This window comes from Lepidochelys kempii, chromosome 18 (assembly GCF_965140265.1).
Source record: "Lepidochelys kempii isolate rLepKem1 chromosome 18, rLepKem1.hap2, whole genome shotgun sequence".
In the NCBI taxonomy this organism is placed as follows: Eukaryota; Metazoa; Chordata; order Testudines; family Cheloniidae; genus Lepidochelys; species Lepidochelys kempii.
The window spans coordinates 19,137,374-19,160,779 of NC_133273.1; the positions used below are offsets into that span (position 1 = coordinate 19,137,374).

At 41.8% G+C, this 23,406-nt stretch overlaps 1 protein-coding gene across 10 annotated transcripts in view; it reads left to right on the forward strand.

Moving 5' to 3' along the window:
- PRKCZ (protein kinase C zeta) overlaps positions 1-23,406 on the forward strand; it is a 158,770-nt gene that overhangs the window by 29,542 nt on the left and 105,822 nt on the right. Inside the window, exon 1 of one of the 10 annotated variants that reach the window (XM_073316906.1) lies at positions 2,711-3,036. The exons of the other annotated variants lie outside the window; for them this stretch is intronic. Within the exon in view, the coding sequence (XP_073173007.1) occupies positions 3,006-3,036 (31 nt within the window). The 5' untranslated portion in view covers positions 2,711-3,005. Of the gene's footprint in view, positions 1-2,710; positions 3,037-23,406 lie in introns of those variants that run through there. 10 annotated transcript variants of the gene reach the window in all.

A 23,406-nucleotide genomic window follows, 5' to 3' on the forward strand; every position in this document is an offset into this window, starting at 1 on the left:
TGTTGGAACACCTTTAGGGAGAAAGTGGAAGTGAACAAAGTATGTGCAAATATTAAATGGCATGTTAGAGATGTGTTCCAATTTAACATGATCTCAGTTAAAGTAACTTGGATATTTTAGGACATTAACTCATAGCTGTCCTGATTGTACTGCTCCATATTATAAACTATATTAATCTGTAGAGATACATAATTCAGTTGACCCGTTTCCCTGTTGGTATGTAGAATGCTCATTCTTGTGCTGTTTTAGTAATCTTGTTGAATCATACTTTGTTTGAAAAGCCTGTTTAGTAGGATGTGCTTGGTAAGGGATTTGCAATCAGGTTTCTAAAGATGTAATGAATGAATTTTGTACACATTGTCTCTTGCAGTTATGGGACCTGAGTGGACACCTGGTACTGTGAACTAGTTTTGACTGTTTCCATATTGTTATGGTGTTGAGATATTAGATTGTATCAACACTAATTAATTTAGCATAAATTGATGTGTTCAGTATTGCTTGTTAGCTGCATGAATACAGCTAGAATCGTCATTATATAATTATACTCAAAGTGCTATTGATATTGGTGATTTTGATTATTTAAAGGATATGAGGTGAAAGTGGGTTACTCTGAAGAGTATTTTAAGTTAAACTTAAAATATACTTCTCAAAATCCATAGTAAAATGAGTTTACATTTGCCTACTAGTTTTACTGCATGCAAAATGTGCTATGAGCAATGTTGGAGTAGAAAGTTACAAGTTTTTTAAGTATTTGATTTGTTTCAATTTTTTATCTTTTATTCTTATCTTACAATATATCTTTATGGTATTCTCTTATATTAAATCATTTTAAAAAACATTTTTGGTATTTACAGCATATCCTATTTAAATTGAACTATATAAATAAAGATTTTTTTAGGTTTGTCTCAAATTATTTGCATGGACAAGTGAAAAAATTCTCCACTAAATTAAAATAGGCTACCCACTTATATTATCAATCTGTCAGTACAAACTGTGTGTTTTACAATTTGTACAAAACTATGGACACTTTGGAATGGAGCATATGAAGAACAATCAGTTGAATCTCCAAATCAATCTAACTTTTAGTGCTTTGCTCTGTGTCATTGATATTAGGTTATGAAGTACCTATTTATAGTGTTCTGTAATATTCTGAAGTGGCTTTTTATATGATGTGACTTTTGTTTTGTTTAAATTTTTTTTGCCCTCTACAACTACCTCTAACGATGGCAGAAAATATTTGTTATTTAGAGTGTTCTGTATTCATGTTGCGGTGGTGTACGGTATGTTGAAATAGAATAGTATGATTGCAGTCTACCTGGAACTCCTGAAAAGATGGGATGTACTAAAGGTTGTCTCAGTGAGCAAAACTTTAAAGAATGTGACTTAAACTCAGTGCTGTTTGCATCCCCTTCTTCAAACTGCAATTCAAGTAGTGTTCAGGAAAAGTTATTGAATTCTATTTTACCCTGCATTTGAAGAACAGACAGTTTTTTGTTTGGGGGGGGGGAGTAGTATTAATCAAAGGTTTCTCTTCTGGGTGTGTTTGAAGAAGCCATCTTTTTCCAGGCAGCAGCATCCTAATGTAAAATAGGATACACAGTTCTCTAGCTCCTGAACTTGTAATGACCCATCTACACTGTCTTTTGGGATTTTTCCTGCAGACCTGACTTCTTTACTCCCTATGTACTGCTGCTGTTACCATGATACCTTTTACCCTCAGCAGGACAGTTACTCAATTTCACATGAATCAGAATGGCAGTGCTGCTACATGGGTGAGGTGGCAGAATGTCTAAAACAGCTTGTATCTCTTTCCAGATACTGAATGTAACCTGTCCTTCCCTAGGTATTACTAGCACCTATTGGCCTGGAGCCTCGGATACTGATTTCCTTAGTTCAAAAAAACCTCCCATATTTAATAACATTCCAGAGCTGTATATATTAGACCAGTCTTCAAAATTTTACATGTATTTTAATTTTTTTGGTAAGTCACCTCTTCTTTCAGATTTGATGTTAAACATTGTTATAAAATTTGTGGGTGTTTTTGCCCACAAGCTACGGACGTGCTGCTGTCTTGATGCAAAATGAGATTTGAGTGGCATTCTTATCACTCTGTGGTCCCATTTTTTTGTCTGCACTGAGTCAGGCTTTTTTTGGTACTGTTTTCATTTTTGGTATTCCTTTGTGTTGCAAAACACAGTTGTGTTATACTGCCACTGTTTTCTTATTCATTTGTATCTTCCAGAGAGCTCTTTGTCAGAGTTGAGTTGTACTGCAGAAATATATGGGGCTGTTTTTTTTTGTGTGGTGGTTTGTTTTGGGGTTTTTTTTTTTTTTGGTGACATCAGCTCCTTAATGTCCATGCCATGTTTTAGTTTGTGCCTCAGCTGCTAGCTACAGCCTCCCAAGGGAGCCAGTACCACCCGTGCCTGGATACATGAGGCAGAGATGTGAAAGGGAGAGAACAGGATAACCAGTCTTCCATTAAATATTTGCTCTTAATGTTCAGGCTGATCCTGCCTATTGTCCTGGTGTCTAGTGGTATTCTAACAGCAGCATCAGTGGAAAAAAGGGAAAGGGAAATTTGTTTCATTTCAAACCTACTGCATTGTAAAGCATAAAGAATTACATGCTGAGGAAGCAAAAGAATAAAACCCAGTGAGTAATGCACGTCTTCTATAGATTTTATGTACCTTCATTGCTATTGCTGTTATGAATTGAAGCCATTGGTGCAGTATGTGTGTGCATGTGGTGCAGTAGATAATAGAAGTCAGCATTTTGGTTATCATGTAGTTGCTTTTCCTACAGTCCTCCTTTGCAACCATAGATTGTTACAAATACAGATATTACTGGTGCCTCTGCGTGTGTAGGGATGTGGCTGAAAGAGCTCTGAGAAATGTTGACAAAATTGGAGTGAAAAGACTTGGATTTTTTTGGTGATCAATTTTAGGAGAACAGACGATAGGAGTATGTAGAATGAGTGATGCCGCTGAAAATAAGGGAGATTAATGAAGGAAATGTATCCAAAAAAACCTGACGGTATGTGTTTAGGGCCTATTTATTATAAGACTGAAAACAATGCTCTGAAGATGTAAATCTTTAAATTAGCAAAGGCCTTTTTTCATTTTGCAGTGAAGTGAATTGCTTTAAATTGTTGAATAATGAAATATTTGTTTTGAATTAGTGTTTTGCTTAATGTTACGGGAAGAAATGTGCTGGTACACTTTTTTTTTGTTCTGCATTGCTACATCTGAATAAATCAATATTCTGTTTAATGATAAAAAATGTATCTTGATGTTGGATAGTTAATACTAATGGATTTTAATGATTTCACTTGCCATTGTTTTTTCTCTCAATAGAGCAATGAAAGGGACAATTCACTTTGATTAAAGCTTTTCATATGATATAGCATTTTTATACAGTAGTATGTTGGTGCCTATGGCATTACCATGATAGCACATTGATAATGTTTGTTATTGAATATCGATGGTGATCTTTGCTGAACTTCCCCCCCCTCCCTTTTTTTAAAAACGACTAGATTGTCATGGATGTTTTTGGTTTTTGGTGGGTTTTTTTGGGGGGGAGGGGGGTTCAATTTTTTTTGGTGTTGGCTTTTGATTTAGTTACTCCTCCCCCCCATTGTGTCTTAAGGTTAAATGAGGTATTTTATTAATCTAATTAGTATCTTGGCTTGTAAATTTATTTTAGATCTGAACATATAATTTTGCTGTATGTTCTGCCTAGCACAACAAAATAGCAGTAAAAGGTTGGTTGCGACAGTTGTGTGGCCTGTAAATATTGTGCTAGCTCACAAGGACAGGTTTTTCCCTTCATTTGTTACTGTATTAGCAGCAATGATTAGGTTATTCAGAGCACGTGAACCAATCCCATCCCCCAATGAAGAAAGGAACTATTGCGACCATAGAGACAACTCTGAAGACATAGCTTGGATTGCACTGGGTAATTCATCTGTTTTGAAACTAATTTAATAAAAAAAGCTCTTTATTGGTTGAAATGGCAGAAGGGGAAAACTAAACTGTTTTTCTTGTTCGAAAGGAAAATTTGCTCAAGATTTTAAAAGAGCTGTGTGATAGTTTCTCAAGAATGTCTGAAATCTCTGCCTCCATCCTGCTAATGTGTACCACGTGCTTTTTATTGCATACAGTTCATGTAGATTATGAGAAATTAAAATATAGATTGCCGAAGGGGTGGTAAACTTTAAGAACAAGAATTGTGGTTTAAGTCAATTATTTATTTGGTTAGAATTATTTAATTCCAAAATTTGCTTTGATTTTTATTAAAACTGAAAGACCCCCAATGGCTTCAGGGTTTTTAATGACTATGTAGGTGTGAGATTTCAAAGCTCATATTTTATTTTGATTTTTGCTCTTTTCTTTAGTTTATAATGCTAGATACTTACCAGATGTGTTCATTTCAGTCCATAAGTTATAAACAGAAAAGTATTTTGAATAAGGGAAGCTTCAGTGAAACTAGTTTAAGGGCTCAACTGGGTGACTTGGCTTCTTTCTCATTTTCTCTGTTTCTTTCTAATAACTTAAGATATAAACAATAGCTACATAGCGAAGTGTCACTTGGCTTTAAAAACCTTTTCCCTCCTAAGTTTCTCTCAATTCAATTTCCCCATCTTCCAAAACCACTCTATCCATAAAGGTAGATAGCAGCAGTCTCTTAAATCTAGACGTTCATTTTGGCTGGAAGGAGTTATTGACAAAGTTGATCACAGTAGTGAGTATTGGTTGGGTGACTCACTGGCCCCAACAGATGATTACTAATCTGTTAGACCTGTTAAAGCATTTTTTTTGTTTTGTTAGTGTCTATAACGAGATTTGTATAATCAGCCCTCCAAATGACAATTTCAAGGTTAGTTGTTAAAGGATATCTTGTTGGTCTGAAGGTCTTCTTTTAAAACCAGCTGCTCCATTACATGTTTTAGATCTTGATAACTTTTTATATTAAGCCACAGGAACATCCAAAGGCCTCTGGATAAGATGAATAGGGTCTTCCAAGCACGAAGGCCAATGTTACATTGCTCTCTGTGCATATATGCATCTGTGTATAAAAAAAACTGGGATTCTAGGCCTGGCTAATTGGAAATAGAGACGATTGCAGAAGTGAAGCTGAAATGAGTTTCTGCAAATGACTGACCATTAAAGAATTTGCTGCTGACTGAGACTTGTATAGCATTTAATCCTTCAGAAGGAAACTAATTGTAGGCTTGTTAAATCAGTGAGCAATTCTGAAGTATGGAGGTGTTGCTCTAAAGTAGTTAAACATGTATATTTGCCAGACTTAACAGATTAGAAATGTTTATTTTAGTCTAGGACTTAACTCCTTTTTCTTGGTTAGTTATTGGGAGGGAAGGGAGTTGAGAAGCCTGGGTTTGACCAGAGAAGTACCTGATTCAGGTCTCTTAGATTCCAGCACTAATACTTCACATCCATAAATGTTTTTTTGAATTGTTAGCTGGGGATAAAGAGAAGTGTAATGATAATACTAAAGAGTTTAGTACAGCCCTCTTTATCTGTGTTTGTAAAATGCTGAGCTCATAGTCACCACTAAGCAAATCATAAACAAGAATGTAATAAATGGTGCAGTGTTCTTGACCCACACTTTGAGACAATTGATTTATGCCCTTTCACTAATGGGGATTGGGGCAGGTACAGACAAATCTTTGTTCTCCAGATTTTCAGCTTCCATTTTAAAAAGTCACTAGCTGTTTGTGGTTGTGAAGAAAATCTTCAAAATGTGAAGCAAGTGCTGCAGAGATGTCCAGTTGATTTTTTCAGGGAGCCTGAAACAATATCTCTGAGAGGTGTGAACTTCCCCATTTATTTCAAGCTCCCGGACAAGTGATGAGACTTTAAATGAAATACTGTTAACTACTTCACTGTTCTTTCTTAAATGCTTTAATGGAGAGGAAGGGTCACATTATGAATCTCTATGGAGTGTTTCCAAAGTGTATGTGGGAGGTGGATAGGGAGCACAGAATATATGCAGATTAAGAGATCTAGGTCTCTAGTAGCATATGGTGAGGTTGCCAGGATGGTGCAACTGGTTTCATTTTTTGTGAACTTGGGTGGAAGGGGGATCATCTTTCAAAAGTATGGGAAACACTGTCTTAAACATAATTTACAACTATTTTAGATCTTCAGATTGTGATTCAAAATTTTAATATGAGGGGGAAAAACATGCTAATTTCTACACCTTCTGTTCCACAAAGTGGATAAAAAAGTTACACAAGATTCCATAAGCTAGACTGTAAGCAAGTCTGAGAAACCATCAGAAAGACAACTTGACAGATCACTCTCTTAGGTTAGGGTTTGATACTCCTCCAATATCATAAAAACTTAAGCGGGTGGTGGTATTAAATTTGCTATTAGAACCTATGTATCATCACATCAGCCACTTCGTCCAAAACACTCTATGGATATGTGAATAAGCTTGTAAAATATCTTAGCTGTTACAGAAGAGATTTAACTGCCATTTGGATATGTAGGGCTTTAATAGAGTTTTTCCTCTTCACATCACTTTACAAATATTAGCTAATTCTCATGATATACTTTTGAAGTAGATAAATATTGTCCCCTTTTCAGAGGTGAGGAAACTGAGACAGTTTGAGGACACAGAGGGAGACTGTTAGAGCTAAATTTTAGTGCTCTCAAGTTCTTGACTCCACACAAATATTACTTCAGAAAGTCATGTACAGTTTCTAGAACTCTGCCCAATACAAATTCATAATTTCAGTTTAATATTTTTTAAAAGTTTTCCTTGTTTTTAAAAAATCAGAATCCAGTTACATGCTGAGGTATCTTGTGAGCAGTTTAGTTTAAGTTAGAGTGCAGGTCAAAGATTGAATGTTTCTAGTCCAGTGTCTGAAATGAGAACAGAAATCCTGATAAAAATATAATAGCTGAATGAATGCCTGTACAAAGTTGGTTTTAATTTCAACTAAGTCCTTTTAAAAGTAGCTTTTCCTGCCTATTGGTGTACTAACAGTAAGGTGAGTTGTTATAGAATCTCTTCCATTGTGCAAGGCATCCTGTATTCAGATTACATGAGTTACCTGACAAGAACTTGCAGTGTGATATAGCTGCAAAGAAGATCAATGCAAGTTTTATGTACCTGGGCAAAATAACACCCATTTGAGCAGCAAAATAATCATAGAAACGTAGGGCTGGAAGGGACCTCGAGGTCATCTAGTCCAGTTGTAGTCTTTTCTCCCCACCCCCCAGTGCTGAGGCAGGACCAAGTATACCTCAAACCATCCCTGATGTGTATTTGCATAACCTAGGGGTGGCCAAGCCATGGCTTTTGAGCTGCATGAGTCTCTCTTACAGTTGGTGTAGCTCCTGGACCCCCCCATAAGTCCCTATTTTCTGCCCTGTGGTGGGGCTAGGGGCTTCAGAGACAACTGGTGCCTACTGAGAGTGGGGGAGGGGCACAATTTAAAGGTCCCCCTCCCCCCCCCCAACAGCTTGAATCACACACTTCACAGGCATTTCCACCCCTTACCCTCAGCTGCCCCTCCCTTCAGCTCCCAGCTATTAGTTCTGCAGGGAGAGGTAGCAGCAAACAGCTTGGAGTTGCAGGGAGTACTCCGGAGGGCATTCTGCACCAAAAAATTAAAAATTCTGCACAATATTTTAAAATTCTGCTACTTTTATTTCCCAAATAAATGAGAAGGCTCCAGCATGGCACTGGGGCTCCAACATGGCCCAGGCCACTGACAGCACAGAGGTGGGAGATCACTGTGCAGGTCCCCCCAGGACACAAGCTCAGTGGTGAGGCTGCATCCAACCCTGACACAGTGCAAGGACTGGGCCTGCCCCTCTGTGCCAGGTACACCAGGTGTGGGCAGGCAAGCTCAGCAACATAGAATCCAAGTGTGGAGGGGATCCAGGTGTGGGTTGAGAGGTGTTCTGTGTGGGGCAATCTGGGTGTGGGGCGGATCTATATGCACAGCGGTTTGGGGGGCAGGGTGTTCTGGGTGCAGTGGTAATGGGATTCTGCAGGGGAGTCCAGGTGAAGGTGGTTGGGGTTCAGCAGAGGGAACTGAGTGTGGGGGGTATAGAGCTCAGCAGGGGAGTATGGGTGTGGGGGGTCCATATGCAGCTGGTTGGGGCTTGGTGGAGTGAGTGTCTGGGTGCAGGTGGCTTGTTGGGGTGGGCCAGGTACAGTGAAGTGGGGCTAATCGGGGGGTGGAAGAGTTCGGTGTATGGGGAGGTAAGGCTCGGCAGGAGCATCTGGGAATGAGGGCATCTGACTTCAAGGGGGGGAGGATGGGAGAGCAGCTCCCTGCCCCGGGATCCCTGCCCCTGCTGCTGAGGAGCAATGGGTGCAGTAAGTGGGGGGCCAGGGGAGAAAGCTGGGGGTGGGTCTGACTTAGCCCTGGATGCTGTGCAGGGGAAGAGGAAGTCCTGTCCTGCCCAGCTGGGACTAGCAGCTGAGCCCAGTCCTGCCTTCTGCCTGACTGAAAGGGGCCAGCAAATCTTGTCAAAAATGGGGGGGGGGGGGGGGAGGGCAGCACAGGACTGCACATGGCCATGCTTGCCCCCCCCCCCCTCAATGCAGCATGTCTGGCTTTTGCCCAGCAGGGATGGGGGTCTCTGTGCCTGCTGGGGCCTCTCAGGGCTGAAGGTGCGTCCCGCAGGGCTGAAGTCCCAAGCCCCGGAAGGCGCATCCCGGCTCTCAAGCTTCTGAAGATTATTGTATGCAGCTTGGAGGGTCAGTAAGTTTGGCCACCCCTGCCATAACCTGTTCTTAAAAACCTCCAATGATGGGAATTCCACAGCCTCTTTTGGAAGCCTATTCCAATGCATAACTATCTTTATAATTAGAAAGATTTTCCTAATATGCAACCTAGATCTTCCTTGCTAATAACTTTTTTTGTCCTGCCTTCTGTGGATATGAAGAACAGGTGATCACTCTCTTCTTTATAGCAGCCCTTAGTCTTCAAATATGCTGTCAGTCTTTTTTTCCAAGACTAAACCTGTCAATTTTTTAACCTTTCCGTATAGACCAGGTTTTCTAAACCTTTTATCATTTGAGTTGCTCTTCTCTGGACTCTTTCCAATTTGTCCACTTTTTTCTTAATATATGGTGCCCAGAACTAGACCCAGTACTCGAGCTGAAGCCTCACCAATGCAGGCTATAGCATACAAGATTCCTGGTAATAAGGAGTCTGGTGGCACCTTAAAGACTAACATTTATTTGGGCATAAGCTTTTGTGAGATACTTGACTCCTGCTAATAGACTCCAGAATTTTAGCCTTTTTTTGGCTAGAGCAGGGTTTCCCAAACTTCATTGCACCATGTCCCCCTTCTGACAATAAAAATTACTAAAAGACCTCAGGAAGAGGGACTGAAGCCTGAGTTCCCCTGCCCTGGGAAGGGTGCCAAAGCTTGAGGGCTTCAGCCCTGGGCAGTGGGGCTTGAACTTTGGCTTCAGCCTTGGGCCCCGGCAAGTTTGACAGCCCTGGCAACCCTGCTAAAATGCGGTCGGGGCCCACTTCCCGACCCACAGTTTGAGAACCGCTGGGCTAGTGTGAGGAGAATCATTAAAACAATTGGCTGGATGATAAGGATATGCTTCTCCTTTTGCTGATGCATTACCAATTGTGTCTCTGCTTATTGCAGTGGGAAAGAGAGGACTTCTATATTTAAATCCTTCACAATGTAATAATTTTTGCTTACTAGCATAATGCACAGAAAACAAGTTACATTTTCTCTGGCTATTGCTTACGTAGTTTTTAGCATGAGTAAGGTATGATAAGTAATTCGTATACTTAAGTGGTCTATTTAAAATCTCTGAATCCTAGCGCATTTAGACACAACAGTAGACCCATAAGCAACTTACTTTTGGTAAGTCAACATCCAAGTAATCTAAAGCCATTTCTTGGCACAGTTGTCTGTCTGGTTCTTTATTTTATCATATTAGATGCCTCTCCAGAAGAATATTTGAGCTCCATAGCAAACTCTTTAACCCTGCAGGAAATAGCAATGCACAATATAAGTCAGTCTTTTAAATTATATATCAGTGTTTTTTACAAAATTGTAATGAGAACATACAATTCTGTATGCAACTTGAGAAACCTCCATTGCTGGTTGCTGAAGTTTAGTAACCAAAACACAATTTTAAATAAAAGTCTACCAAACAATCATTAAAATATCAAAGTAAACACAAAATTACACTTTTCTTCCTACCCTGGAAAATGAAGCATAAACAGTCCACAATAAGTCATTATTCAGTGTTTCTTTACATTGCTCTAGGTGCTATAAAAATTAAAAATACAAACTTGATTGTCTAGACAAAGTATTGGCTCATATTAGAAACCGTATATAGACTAATGGTCTACAGTATGGATCCTTGATCAGTTTTTAGGTTTTGCAACTGGATATGTTTCCAGCCCCAGAGAGCAGGAAAATTATTTTTTTTATTCTGTAGAAACTTCTGAGGTGATCAGGGTCATAGAACTGTATTTCAGAATGTCGTTATGCCATCAGTTTTTCAGCAGTATTCTCACTGATTTCACTTGGAGTTCTGCTTAAAAATGGATAGCATGATATGGCCCATAACTTTTTAAAATTCACACTTATAAGGGTATAAAAGTTATTCTGTGTATTCTAATTTAAACATGTAAGACCACTGAAGAAAGTGATTTCTTTTGAGACCTAATCATATAATGAACCTCAGGGGAATGGGCTAGATGACCTACTGAGATGTCTTCCAGTCCTACATTTCCAATTCTTTGAGAACACGAAGCATGTTCACTAATTTCCTTTGCATATTACTGTGGGGCTGATTGTTTTCTATTTGAACGTAGGAAAGGAAATATTTTTAAGAGGGGACAAAACCCAGTGATATCTGAGGGTATGTCTACACTACGAAATTAGGTCCAATTTATAGAAGTCGGTTTTGTAGAAAGTGTTTTTATACAGTCGATTGTGTGTGTCCCCACACAAATGCTCTAAGTGCGTGTAGTCGGCGGAGTGTGTCCACAGTACCAAGGCAACCGTCGTCTTCCAGAGCATTGCACTGTGGGTAGCTATCCCACAGTTCCCGCAGTCTCCGCCACCCATTTGAATTCTGGGTAGAAATCCCAGCTCCTGATGGGGCTGAAACATTGTCGTGGGTGGTTCTGGGTACAGATTCAGGCCCCCCTTCCCTCCCTCCTTCCATGAAGGCAAGGGCAGACAATCGTTTTGCGCTTTTTTTTCTTGAGTTACCTGTGCAGACGCCATACCATGGCAAGCATGGAGCCCACTCAGCTAACCGTCACCGTATGTCTCCTGGGTGCTGGCAGACACGGTACTGCATTGCTACACGGCAGCAGTTTATTGCCTTTTGGCGGCAGACAGTGCAGTATGACTGGTAGCCGTCGTCAACGTAGTCCTGGGTACTCTTTTAACCGACCTCGATCAGGTCAGGGGCGCCTGTGCAAACATGGGAGTGACTCAGCCAGGTCATTTCCCTTTTAAGTTTCATCTCATAGTACACTGCCGGTAGGACTCAATCGCAGTCTTTTAATCAGCAGCCAACAGAAGACGATGGCCAGTAGTCCATACTGCACAGTCTTCTGCTGAGCACCCAGGAGACGACGATGGCTAGCGATCGTACTGCACAGTCTGCTGCCAGCAAGATGTATGAAGATAGATGAAGTGGCTCAAAACAAGAAATGGACCAGATTTGTTTTGTATTCATTTTCTCCTCCCTCCCTCTGTGAAATCGACGGCCTGCTAAACCCAGTTTTGAGTTCTATCCTTGAGGGGGCCATTCAGTTTCTCACAAAGCCACCCCCTTTGTTGATTTTAATTCCCTGTAAGCCATGTCGTCAGTCATTCCTCCCTCCATCAGGGCAATGGCAGACCATCGTTCCGCTCCTTTTTTCTGTGCAGGCACCATACCATGGCAAGCATGGAGCCTGCTCAGATCACTTTGGCAATTAGGAGCACATTAAACACCACATGCATTATCCAGCAGTATATGCAGCACCAGAACCTGGCAAAGTGAAACCGGGTGAGTAGGCAACGTCAGCGCGGTGACAAGAGTGATGAGGACATGGACACAGACTTCTCTCAAAGCACGGGCCCTGGCAATGTGGGCATCATGGTGCTAATGGGGCAGGTTCATGCGCTGGAACATCGATTCTGGGCTCGGGAAACAAGCACAGACTGGTGAGACCGCATAGTGTTGCAGGTCTGGGACGATTCCCAGTGGCTGCAAAACTTTCGCATGCGTAAGGGCACTTTCATGGAACTTTGACTTGCTTTCCCCTACCCTGAGGCGCAATAATACCAAGATGAGAGCAGCCCTCACAGTTGAGAAGCGAGTGGCAACAGGCCTGTGGAAGCTTGCAACACCAGACAGCTATCGGTCAGTCGGGAATCAATTTGGAGTGGGCAAATCTACTGTGGGAGCTGCTGTGATGCACGTAGCCAACACAATCAAAGATCTGCTGATATCAAGGGTAGTGACCCTGGGAAATGTGCAGGTCGTAGTGGATGGATTTGCTGCAATGGGATTCCCTAACTGTGGGCCATAGATGAAACCCATATCCCTATCTTGGCACCGGAGCACCAAGCCGGCGAGTACATACACCGCAAGGGGTACTTTTCAATAGTGTTGCAAGCACTGGTGGATCACAAGGGACGTTTCACCAACATCAACGTGGGATGGCCGGGAAAGGTACATGACGCTCGCATCTTCAGGAACTCTGGTCTGTTTCAAAAGCTTCAGGAAGGGACTTTATTCCCAGACCAGAAAATAACCGTTGGGGATGCTGCAATGCCTATAGTTATCCTTGGGGACCTAGCCTACCCCTTAATGCCATGGCTCATGAAGCCATACACAGGCAGCCTGGACAGTAGTCAGGAGCTGTTCAACTACAGGCTGAGCAAGCGCAGAATGGTGGTAGAATGTGCATTTGGATGTTTGAAAGCGTGCTGGTGCAGTTTACTGACTCGCTTAGACCTCAGCAAAACCAATATTCCCACTGTTATCACTGCTTGCTGTGTGCTCCACAATATCTGTGAGTAAGGGGGAGACGTTTATGGTGGGGTGGGAGGTTGAGGCAAATCGCCTGGCCGCTGGTTACACACAGCCAGACACCAGGCTGGTTAGAAGAGCACAGGAGGGCGTGGTGCACATCAGAGAAGCTTTGAAAACCAGTTTCATGACTGGCCAGGCTACAGTGTGAAAGTTCTGTTTGTTTCTCCTTGATGAAACCCCCCGCCCCTTGATTCACTCTACTTCCCTGTAAGCTAACCACCCTCCCTCCTCCCTTCGATCACCGCTTGCAGAGGCAATAAAGTCATTGTTGCTTCACATTGATGCATTCTTTATTCATTCATCACACAAATAGGGGGATAACTACCAAGGTAGCCCAGGAAGGGTGGTGGAGGAGAGAAGCACCAGGAAGGGTGGTGGAGGAGGGAAGGACAAGGCCACACAGCACTTTAAAAGTTTAAAACTTTTAAAAACTTTTTGAATGCCAGCCTTCTGTTGCTTGGGCAATCCTCTGGGGTGGAGTGGCCGGAGGGGGGCCCCCCCCACTGCATTCTTGGGCATCTGGGTGAGGAGGCTATGCAACTTGGGGAGGAGGGTGGTTGGTTACACAAGGGCTGTAGCAGCAGTCTGCTCCTGCTGCCTTTCCTGCAGCTCAACCATATCCTGGAGCGTATTAGTTTGATCCTCCAGCAGCCTCAGCATTGAGTCCTGCCTCCTCTCGTCACGCTGCTGCCATTTTTCAGCTTCAGCCTTCTCTTCAGCCCGTCACTTACTCTCTTCAGCCCACCACCTCTCCTCCCGGTCATTTTGTGCTTTCCTGCACTCCAACATTGTCTGCCTTCACGCATTCGTCTGTGCTCTCTCAGTGTGGGAGGACAGCATGAGCTCAGAACATTTCATCGTGAGTGCATGTTTTCTCCTTCTGATCTTCGCTAGCCTCTGGGAAGGAGAAGATCCTGTGATCCTTGAAACACATGCAGCTGGTGGAAGAAAAAAAAGGGACAGTGGTATTTAAAAAGACACATTTTATAGAACAATGGGTACACTCTCTCTTTTACGGTAAACCTTGCTGTTAACATTACATAGCACATGTGTTTTCGTTCCAAGGTCGCATTTTGCCTCCCCCCCAGCGTGTGGCTAGTCCCACCCCCCCCTCCCCGTGGCTAACAGCAGGGAACATTTCTGTTCAGCCACAGGCAAACAGCCCAGGGCAGAAAAGGTGGGGGAGTTGCACTGTATATAAGAGAGCAGTATGACTGCTTAGAACTCCGGTATGAAACTGCAGAAAAACCTGAGAATCTCTGGATTAAGTTTAGAAGTGTGAGCACCAAGGGTGATGTCGTGGTGGGAGTTTGCTATAGACCACCGGACCAGGGGGATGAGGCTGACGAGGCTTTCTTCTGGCAACTCGCAGAAGCTACTAGATCGCACGCCCTGGTTCTTGTGGGAGACTTCAATCACCCTGATATCTGCTGGGAGAGCAATACAGCGGTGCATAGACAATCCAGGAAGTTTTTGGAAAATGTAGGGGACAATTTCCTGGTGCAAGTGCTGGAGGAAACAACTCGGGTCAGAGCTCTTCTTGACCTGCTGCTCGCAAACCGGGAAGAATTAGTAGGGGAAGCAAAAGTGGATGGGAACCTGGGAGGCAGTGACCATGAGATGGTCGAGGTTAGGATCTTGACACAAGGAGGAAAGGAAAGCAGCAGAATACAGACCCTGGACCCTGTGGATAAATTGGAGAGAGTTGTGGATAAATTGGAGAGAGTCCAGCGAAGGGCAACAAAAATGATTAGGGGACTGGAACACATGAGTTATGAGGAGAGGCTGAGGGAGCTGGGATTGTTTAGCCTGCAGAAGAGAAGAATGAGGGGGGATTTGATAGCTGCTTTCAACTACCTGAAAGGGGGTTCCAAAGAGGATGGCTCTAGACTGTTCTCAATGGTAGCAGATGACAGAACGAGGAGTAATGGTCTCAAGTTGCAGTGGGGGAGGTTTAGATTGGATATGAGGAAAAACTTTTTCACTAAGAGGGTGGTGAAACACTGGAATGCGTTACATAGGGAGGTGGTAGAATCTCCTTCCTTAGAGGTTTTTAAGGTCAGGCTTGACAAAGCCCTGGCTGGGATGATTTAACTGGGAATTGGTCCTGCTTTGAGCAGGGGGTTGGACTAGATGACCTTCTGGGGTCCCTTCCAACCCTGATATTCGATGATTCTATGACTTCAGAAAAGCAGACTTTGACTCCCTCAAGGAACTGATGGGCAAGATCCCCTGGGAGAATAACATGAAGGGAAAAGGAGTCAAGGAGAGCTGGCTTTATTTTAAATAATTCTTATTGAAGTTACAGGAACAAACCATCCCGATGTGTAGAAAGAATACTAATATGGCAGGCGACCAGCTTGGCTTAACAGTGAAATCCTTGCTGATCTTAAACACAAAGAAGCTTACAAGAAGTGGAAGATTGGACAAATGACCAGGGATTAGTATAAAAATATTGCTTGGGCATGCAGGAGTGAAATCCGGAAGGCCAAATCACATCTGGAGTTGCAGCTAGCCAGAGATGTTAAGAGTAACAAGAAGGGTTTCTTCAGGTATGTTGGCAACAAGAAGAAAGTCAAGGGAAGTGTGGGCCCCTTACTGAATGAGGGAAGCAACCTAGTGACAGAGGATGTGGAAAAAGCTAATGTACTCTTGCCTCTGTCTTCACGAACGAGGTCAGCTCCCAGACTATTGCACTGGGCAGCACAGCATGGGGAGGAGATGACCAGCCCTCTGTGGAGAAAGAAGTGGTTTGGGACTATTTAGAAAAGCTGGACATGCACAAGTCCATGGGGCCGGATGCGTTGCATCCGAGAGTGCTAAAGGAGTTGGCGGATGTGATTGCGGAGCCATAGTCCATGATCTTTGAAAACTCGTGGCGATCCAGGGAAGTCACAGACGCCTGGAAAAAGGCTAATGTAGTGCCCATCTTTAAAAAAGGGAAGAAGGAGGATCCTGGGAACTACAGACCAGTCAGCCTCACTTCAGTCCCCGGAAAAATCATGGAGCAGGTCCTCAAGGATTCAATTCTGAAGCACTTAGATGAGAGGAAAGTGATCAGGAATAGTCAGCATGGATTCACCAAGGGCAAGTCATGCCTGACTAATCTAATTGCCTTCTATGACGAGAACTGATTCTGTGGATGAAGGGAAAGCAGTGGACGTGGTGTTCCTTAACTTTAGCAAAGCTTTTGACACTGTCTCCTACAAAAAGAAAAAGAGTACTTGTGGCACCTTAGAGACTAACCAATTTATTTGAGCATAAGCTTTCGTGAGCTACAGCTCACTTCATCAGATGCATACTGTGGAAACTGCAGACTAACACGGCTGTTACTCTGAAACCTGTCTCCCACAGTATTCTTGTCAGCAAGTTTAAAGTAGTATGGGCTGGATGAATGCACTGTAAGGTGGGTAGAAAGTTGGCTAGATTGTCGGGCTCAAAGGGTAGTGATCAATGGGTCCATGTCTAGTTGGCAGCCAGTATCAAACCGAGTGCCCCAAGGGTCGGTCTTGGGGCCGGTTTTGTTCAATATCTTCATAAATGATCTGGAGGATGGTGTGGATTGCATCCTCAGCAAGTTTGCAGACGACACTAAACTGGGAGGAGTGGTAGATATGCTGGAGCGTAGGTATAGGATACAGAGGGACCTAGACAAATTGGAGGATTGGGCCAAAAGAAATCTGATGAAGTTCAACAAGGACACTTGCAGAGTCCTGCACTTAAGATGGAAGAATCCCATGCACCGCTACAGACTAGGGACCAAGTAGCTAGGCAGCAGTTCTGCAGAAAAGGACCTAGGGGTGAGAGTGGACAAGAAGCTGGATATGAGTCAGCAGTGTGCCCTTGTTGCCAAGAAGGCATTTTGGGATGTATAAGTAGGGGCATTGCCAGCAGATCGAGGGACGTGATCGTTCCCCTTTATTCGACACTGAGGCCTCATCTGGAGTACTGTGTCCAGTTTTGGGCCCCATACGACAAAAAGGAAGTGGAAAAATTGGAGAGAGTCCAGCGGAGGGCAACAAAAATGATTAGGGGACTGGAACACATGAGTTATGAGGAGAGGCTGAGGGAACTGGGATTGTATAGTCTACAGAAGAGAAGAATGAGGGGGGATTTGATAGCTGCTTTCAAATACCTGAAAGGTGGTTCCAAAGAGGATGGATCTCGAGTATTCTCAGTGGTAGTGGATGACAGGACAAGAAGTAATGGTCTCAAGTTGCAGTGGGGGAGATTTAGGTTGGATATTAGGAAAATCTTTCCCCCTAGGAGGGTGGTGAAACACTGGAATGCGTTACCTAGGGAGGTGGTGGAATCTCCTTCCGTAGAAGTTTTGAAGGTCAAGCTTGACAAAGCCCTGGCTGGGATGATTTAATTGGGGATCGGTCCTGCTTTGAGCAGGGGGTTGGACTAGTTGACCTCTTGAGGTCCCTTCCAACCCTGATATTCTATGATACTACGAATGGGCACCTCTGAATGTCCCCTTAAGAAAAGCACCCTATTTCAACCAGGTGACCATGAATGATAACACAGAGAGATAAAGAATGGATGTTTGAACGCCAGCAAACATACACTGCAATGTTTTGTTCTACAATGATTCCCGAGTATGTGCTACTGTCCTGGAGTGGTAAAGTGTCCTACCATGGTGGACGGAATAAGGCTGCCCTCCCCAGAAACCTGTTGCAAAGGCTTTGGGAGTTCATCCAGGAGAGCTGCGAATGCCAGTGCAAATTAATCATTAAACATGCTTGCTTTTAAACCACGTATAGTATTTTAAAAGGTACACTCACCAGAGGTCCCTTCTTCACCTGGCGGGTCTGGGAGGCAGCCTTGGGTGGGTTCGGGGGGTACTGGCTCCAGGTCCAGGGTGAGAAACAGTTTCTGGCTGTCGGGGAAAACTGGTTTCTCAGCTTGCTTGCTGTGAGCTATCTACAACCTCAGCATCCTCATCTTCCTCGTCTCCAAAACCTGCATCCATGTTGCCTCCATCTCCATTGAAGGAGTCAAACAACATGGCTGGGTTAGTGGTGGCTGAACCTCCTAAAATGGCATGCAGCTGCTCATAGAAGCAGCATGTTTTGGGCTCTGACCGGAGCGGCCATTCGCCTCTCTGGTTTTCTGGTAGGCTTGCCTCAGCTCCTTAAGTTTCACGCAGCACTGTTTCGGGTCCCTGTTATGGCCTCTGTCCTTCATGCCCTGGGAGATTTTGACAAATGTTTTGGCATTTCGAAAACTGGAACGGAGTTCTGATAGCACGGATTCCTCTCCCCATACAGCGATCAGATCCCGTACCTCCCGTTCGGTCCATGCTGGAGCTCTTTTGCGATTCTGGGACTCCATCATGGTCACCTCTGCTGATGAGCTCTGTATGGTCACCTGCAGCTTTTCACGCTGGCCAAAGAGGAAATTGAAATTCAAAAGTTCACGGGCCTTTTCCTGTCTACCTGGCCAGTGCATCTGAGTTGAGTGCTGTCCAGAGCAGTCACAATGGAGCACTCTGGGATAGCTCCCGGAGGCTAATACCGTCTAATTGTGTCCACAATACCCCAAATTTGACCTAGCAAGGCCAATTTCAACGCTAATCCCCATCGGGGGTGGAGTAAGGAAATCGATTTTAAGAGCCCTTTAAGTCGAAAAAAGGGCTTCGTCGTGTGGACGGGTGCAGGGTTAAATCGATTTAACACTGCTAAATTCAACCTCAACTCCTAGTGTAGATCAGGGCTTAGTGATCACACCATAGAGAAGGGGTAGCAATGTGCAACATCCAAGAATAGGGAGTTATGGAGCACAGGAGGCAGGGATTCTTATGATGATCTACTCCACAATCTTTTGGAGTTTTTTGCTTTTGAAAGGCAGACTTTTCTCCAGGATAAGACCACTTGCCACTGAGCCAGCATCTGAGAATGCTGATAGCTTCCACAAATCAAGATTATACGTATGAACAATTCTGCTTTTTCAAGCCTCTTGTGTAGACCTAATTTTCAAGTGTGTGTAGGGAGGTGAGAGGGTGTTTGGAGCATCATCCCAAAAGCATTTTAGGTCTGACAGTCACTATTATTAGGATTTGACAGTAAACACTCCAGAAAAGTGATTTTTTTCCAGTTAAGAGACTTTGCCAACTGTTAAATGAATTTCACCACCAAGCAAGTATAATGTGAAAAAAGTACGTAGCTGATATAAATGATCCTCAAAATGCTTCATATTGATCAAGGAAAGGGTTGTTTTGTCTATCAGACTGATAATACTGACAGAAGCAGAGTTTTACTAATACTCATCTTTCCTGCCCCACATGTCTGAGTCCAGAAAACCCCCAAACCTATACAACTTTGGCAGAGGTTTAAAAATAATGCTATAGCTTTTAAGAATGCCTGTTTGGATAGTACACACGTTGTGGGATACTACTAATCTTTCAAACAATGTGTTTACAGTCAATCGTTAATCTGTTTTCCCAATGGGTAATTAAATGTGTGGATCCAACATTATTGTAATTTACATTACAGCAGCACCTGCTAGTTCCATCATAGTTCAGTTTTTGTCAGTTCCCATTATATTTTTAGGAGGATTTATAGCGGAGTTAAAAAGCAGCAATAGAAAGTCTAAGTGGGGGAGTGAATTGATTTTTCTTAATTTTATTTCAGTTGGTCCAAATCTAGATTTTTTCTTAGGTATCTTTATTGAATTTTCAAGTCTATGGATACAAAATGCTAATCAAAATTACAAACAAAATGGGGGAAGTGGGAAGTAAGCTTGTCCTCGTAAGTACCCCAGAGAAATGCCTAGATAAGAGTCAATGTTAAGGGACGTAGTTCAAAAACAGGTTGTGCTATAAGACACCAAAGAATTAGCCTGTGAACTGCTTCTACATCTGGAATTCTGTAGTTACTGTTGGTCATGACTGTAGGAAGGGTATACCATGGTCTTGGAGAAGTAGCTAAATGACTATTGGAAGATTACATTAAGAGGAAAAGATTCATGAAGTTGGATTTTTTGTAGGAAAAGAGATGACTTAATTTGTTTTGGAAAAAGTCTAAGGAACATTTCAAAAATAAAAAAGCCTAAGAATTTAGGAGTAAATATAGAACTTTGTCAGAATTGCTTCAGGGCAATGGTGACGAACCTATGAGTTGAGTTAATGATGTGACCCAAACCACAGAGTATAAATAAATGCGGAAGACATCTAGACTTGTTTCAACAAGGTATTCGGAGGACTGATGGAAAAGTGGAGTTCAGATATATCAGAAAGAGCAGATATCTTGAGCTGCAAGGGTCTTTCTCCTGTTAGTTAGGATTAAAACAGCAGATGCTATTGTGTATAGAGTTGGCTGCTATAAGTAGTCTAGTGGCTGGAGCAGGTACTTTATCCTCTTATTGCCTAGAATGCATACCCTTGGGATACAGGAATGGATGGGCTCCATGTGATGGAAAAGGACTCACGTTTTTCTTGCATACAATCAGGGATTTACTGCATTGTGCAGTGTATATAATGTTTCACTTTGCGATTCTGTAATATTTAAAGCATACATTGTAATTAGATTAGTTTAGTCATATAAAATTGTTTCATCTAATTCCTTTCGCTTTTCTTTAACAATTTGCAGATGCCTTTTTCTCCACTGGATTTGGTCTATGAATTTCATTGAAAAAAATATCCTGGATCTTTGGAAATATATTTTAAAATATAGCATATAAAATGTCCACATTATTCCAACTCACTCTACTTTCATTTTACGTGAGATTAATCTCTGATGTGAATATAAATTAAGCTCTCTCTGGGTATAGGAATCTGCCCTGTATATGAGTATAACAAGAACAGCTTTGGGCTTGCTTTGTAAAGAAAATTCAATACAACATGGGGAGGGAAGGGAAAGTCAAGGTCACATCTTATAATATTGCTTCATTTTTGTTCAGCAAGTGGAAATAAGTTGCAAATTTCATCTGAAAACCTTTTTGTTCTACATCAATTTATAAGTATACAGTAGATTGTGAAATGTCTTGTTTCTTTGCTTTATTCTATCTCTTTTTTTGGTGTTGCTGAAAGTAGTAACTTAACAAATATAGGCTACAGGTAATTTTGTCATCTGACTTTGCACTCTGCATCCTTGGAGTTTGCAGAGTTCTCACTTTAAGAGCTCTTCGAAGCTTAGTTCACATGGCAAGTTGACTCAGTTCAATAACTAAATGTTTTATATCTTCAAATACTGTTTTTCATTCCTTTATAAAGTGATTTTTTCTTAATTCCTAATATTAAGTAAATGCAGTCTAATTTTGTTTCCTATCTGTGCCCTTAATGTTCCTGACCACATCCTACTCTGTTAATGCTTTTCTTTTTATATCTATATAAATGTAATGACTTCACATACAAAAGGTATGTTTCCAGTGCTGTTTTTTTTGTTTTTTTTAATTTTGAACAATTTATAAACAGGAGGGGGATGACCGTTCTGAAACATGATCCCATAAAACACTGGAAACCATTCTCATTGTTCTGTCATGAGAGGCTTATTCCTTGCATTGAAGTATATTGTTTCTGCTAGATTGGATTTGTAAAATGCATTTCAACTGCGTTTTGATTCACTACAGACTTGTCTTGTTTTCTGTGATAAATGAATCCTGGATTAATTGGGTGAGGCAAGGTGCAAGGAATAGTTTAGACAGTCACAGAAAATGTGTCTTCCTGACGTGATTGTGATATATTGGCTGGACAGTGATTTGACAAGTCGTTGTCTTTATTTTGAATACTGGCATATTTTAAAATTTGATTTGTACATTTTAATGAAACATTCCTTTTTATCAGTGAAAAAAGAGAGGTCCCTCAAGTTCTCTGAATAGTAGCAATAAAACACAAAACAAGCTTAGTAAATCTGCAGTTGCAACAAAGAATGGATTCTGGAGGTCTCTTGATTAAGTTCACGATGCACTGCTTTAGTTTTTATTGACCATTAAATTTCAGCATTGCAGGAATAACAAAGAAGGTGAAGAAAGCTGAGTGGTGGACATTTATGGGAAGCAAAAATAATGAAGAGGCCAACCTTGAGCTACTGAGATTAGCAAGAAAGGCAAAAATAAACAGCCTTTAAGTAGCATTTGTAGAGTATCTTCTTTGTGAAAGAAGCTGTTGCTGGATGTTAATTACAAGGATAAAATAGCTGGAAATAACCGTAGCAAACACAGTACTCAGAGAAAGAGTGAGCACAAATGAAAATGGAACAGTTAAAATTGTGGAGACTTGTTGAGAAGCACTGCCAAATTTGAGAATGACATCATAAAAAGAAAGCAGTAAGGTATGTAATAGAGGAAAAAAAATAATAAAATTAATAAGACTTTTAATTATCACTTCCAAATTTTTGTTCGTATTATAGCAAGTACTTAAATATTTGTTTACGCTGAATGATAGAAGGCGAGCAAGCTTTTCTTTTGATTATGGTGATTAAAAACCACTTTCTGCCAGAAGCAAAGTGTTTGCAGGGCTAGAGGAAATATGTACTTCATATTCAAATCCTTACTTTGTGGGATCTGTAATATGTGGACAAATATCTGGTAGAACTTTTTTCCACTTGGAAAACCTAAAAGCTATGTAGGTTTAAAACAACAACAAAATCCTAGATAAGTATAACCTCTGTCACTTGACAGTACTGATTTTAGGAATATTCTAACTTGAGAACCATGTACACATTCTGCTATGCATAGCTATTCTATGTGGACCATATCTTGGCCCTATTGAAGTAAGAGGGAATCAGGATTTTGCCCTCTATGGTACTTTGTGAAGTGGTGTCCGCAGCATCTGTAAATGAACATGTAAGGACCAGACTCTCTGGCTTTTTCCAATGTGTATGCTCAAAAGGCATTAGTAAATTGAATCGAAGGATGCTATCACAAAGTTGAAGGTGTTCACACTGCCTGGACTCCATGTGCTAGCGTCAGGTGACAAAGTGTGTCTTAGAATGTGCATTCTTCTCCCTTCAGTTAACTTGTTCTGGTGGCATGACTGATTGGTGTCTGCCTTGCAAGACTGTCTAGAATGGGGACATAAAATGTCTTTGCACTATTAATTTGAGCCAGCTGTTTATGGAGGGGTAAAAAGAGACAGTTTGATCCTTATAGTTTTGAATAAAACGTAACATCCTGGCTTTGTAAGAGAGGAGAAATGGGGATAAAAAGAAACAACCTTATAAATCCAACTTTCATGTTTGGACTAAAATGAAGCAATGCAATAAATAGTAATGCACTTTTACCATCTGAAGTTGTTGTTCTGTCTGTTTACAGAATTATGTCACTTGAATGGCACTACATTAAATATTGTGTTTATGTATATATTATAAATCTAGATAAACACTGAAGGGTTGTCTTGCT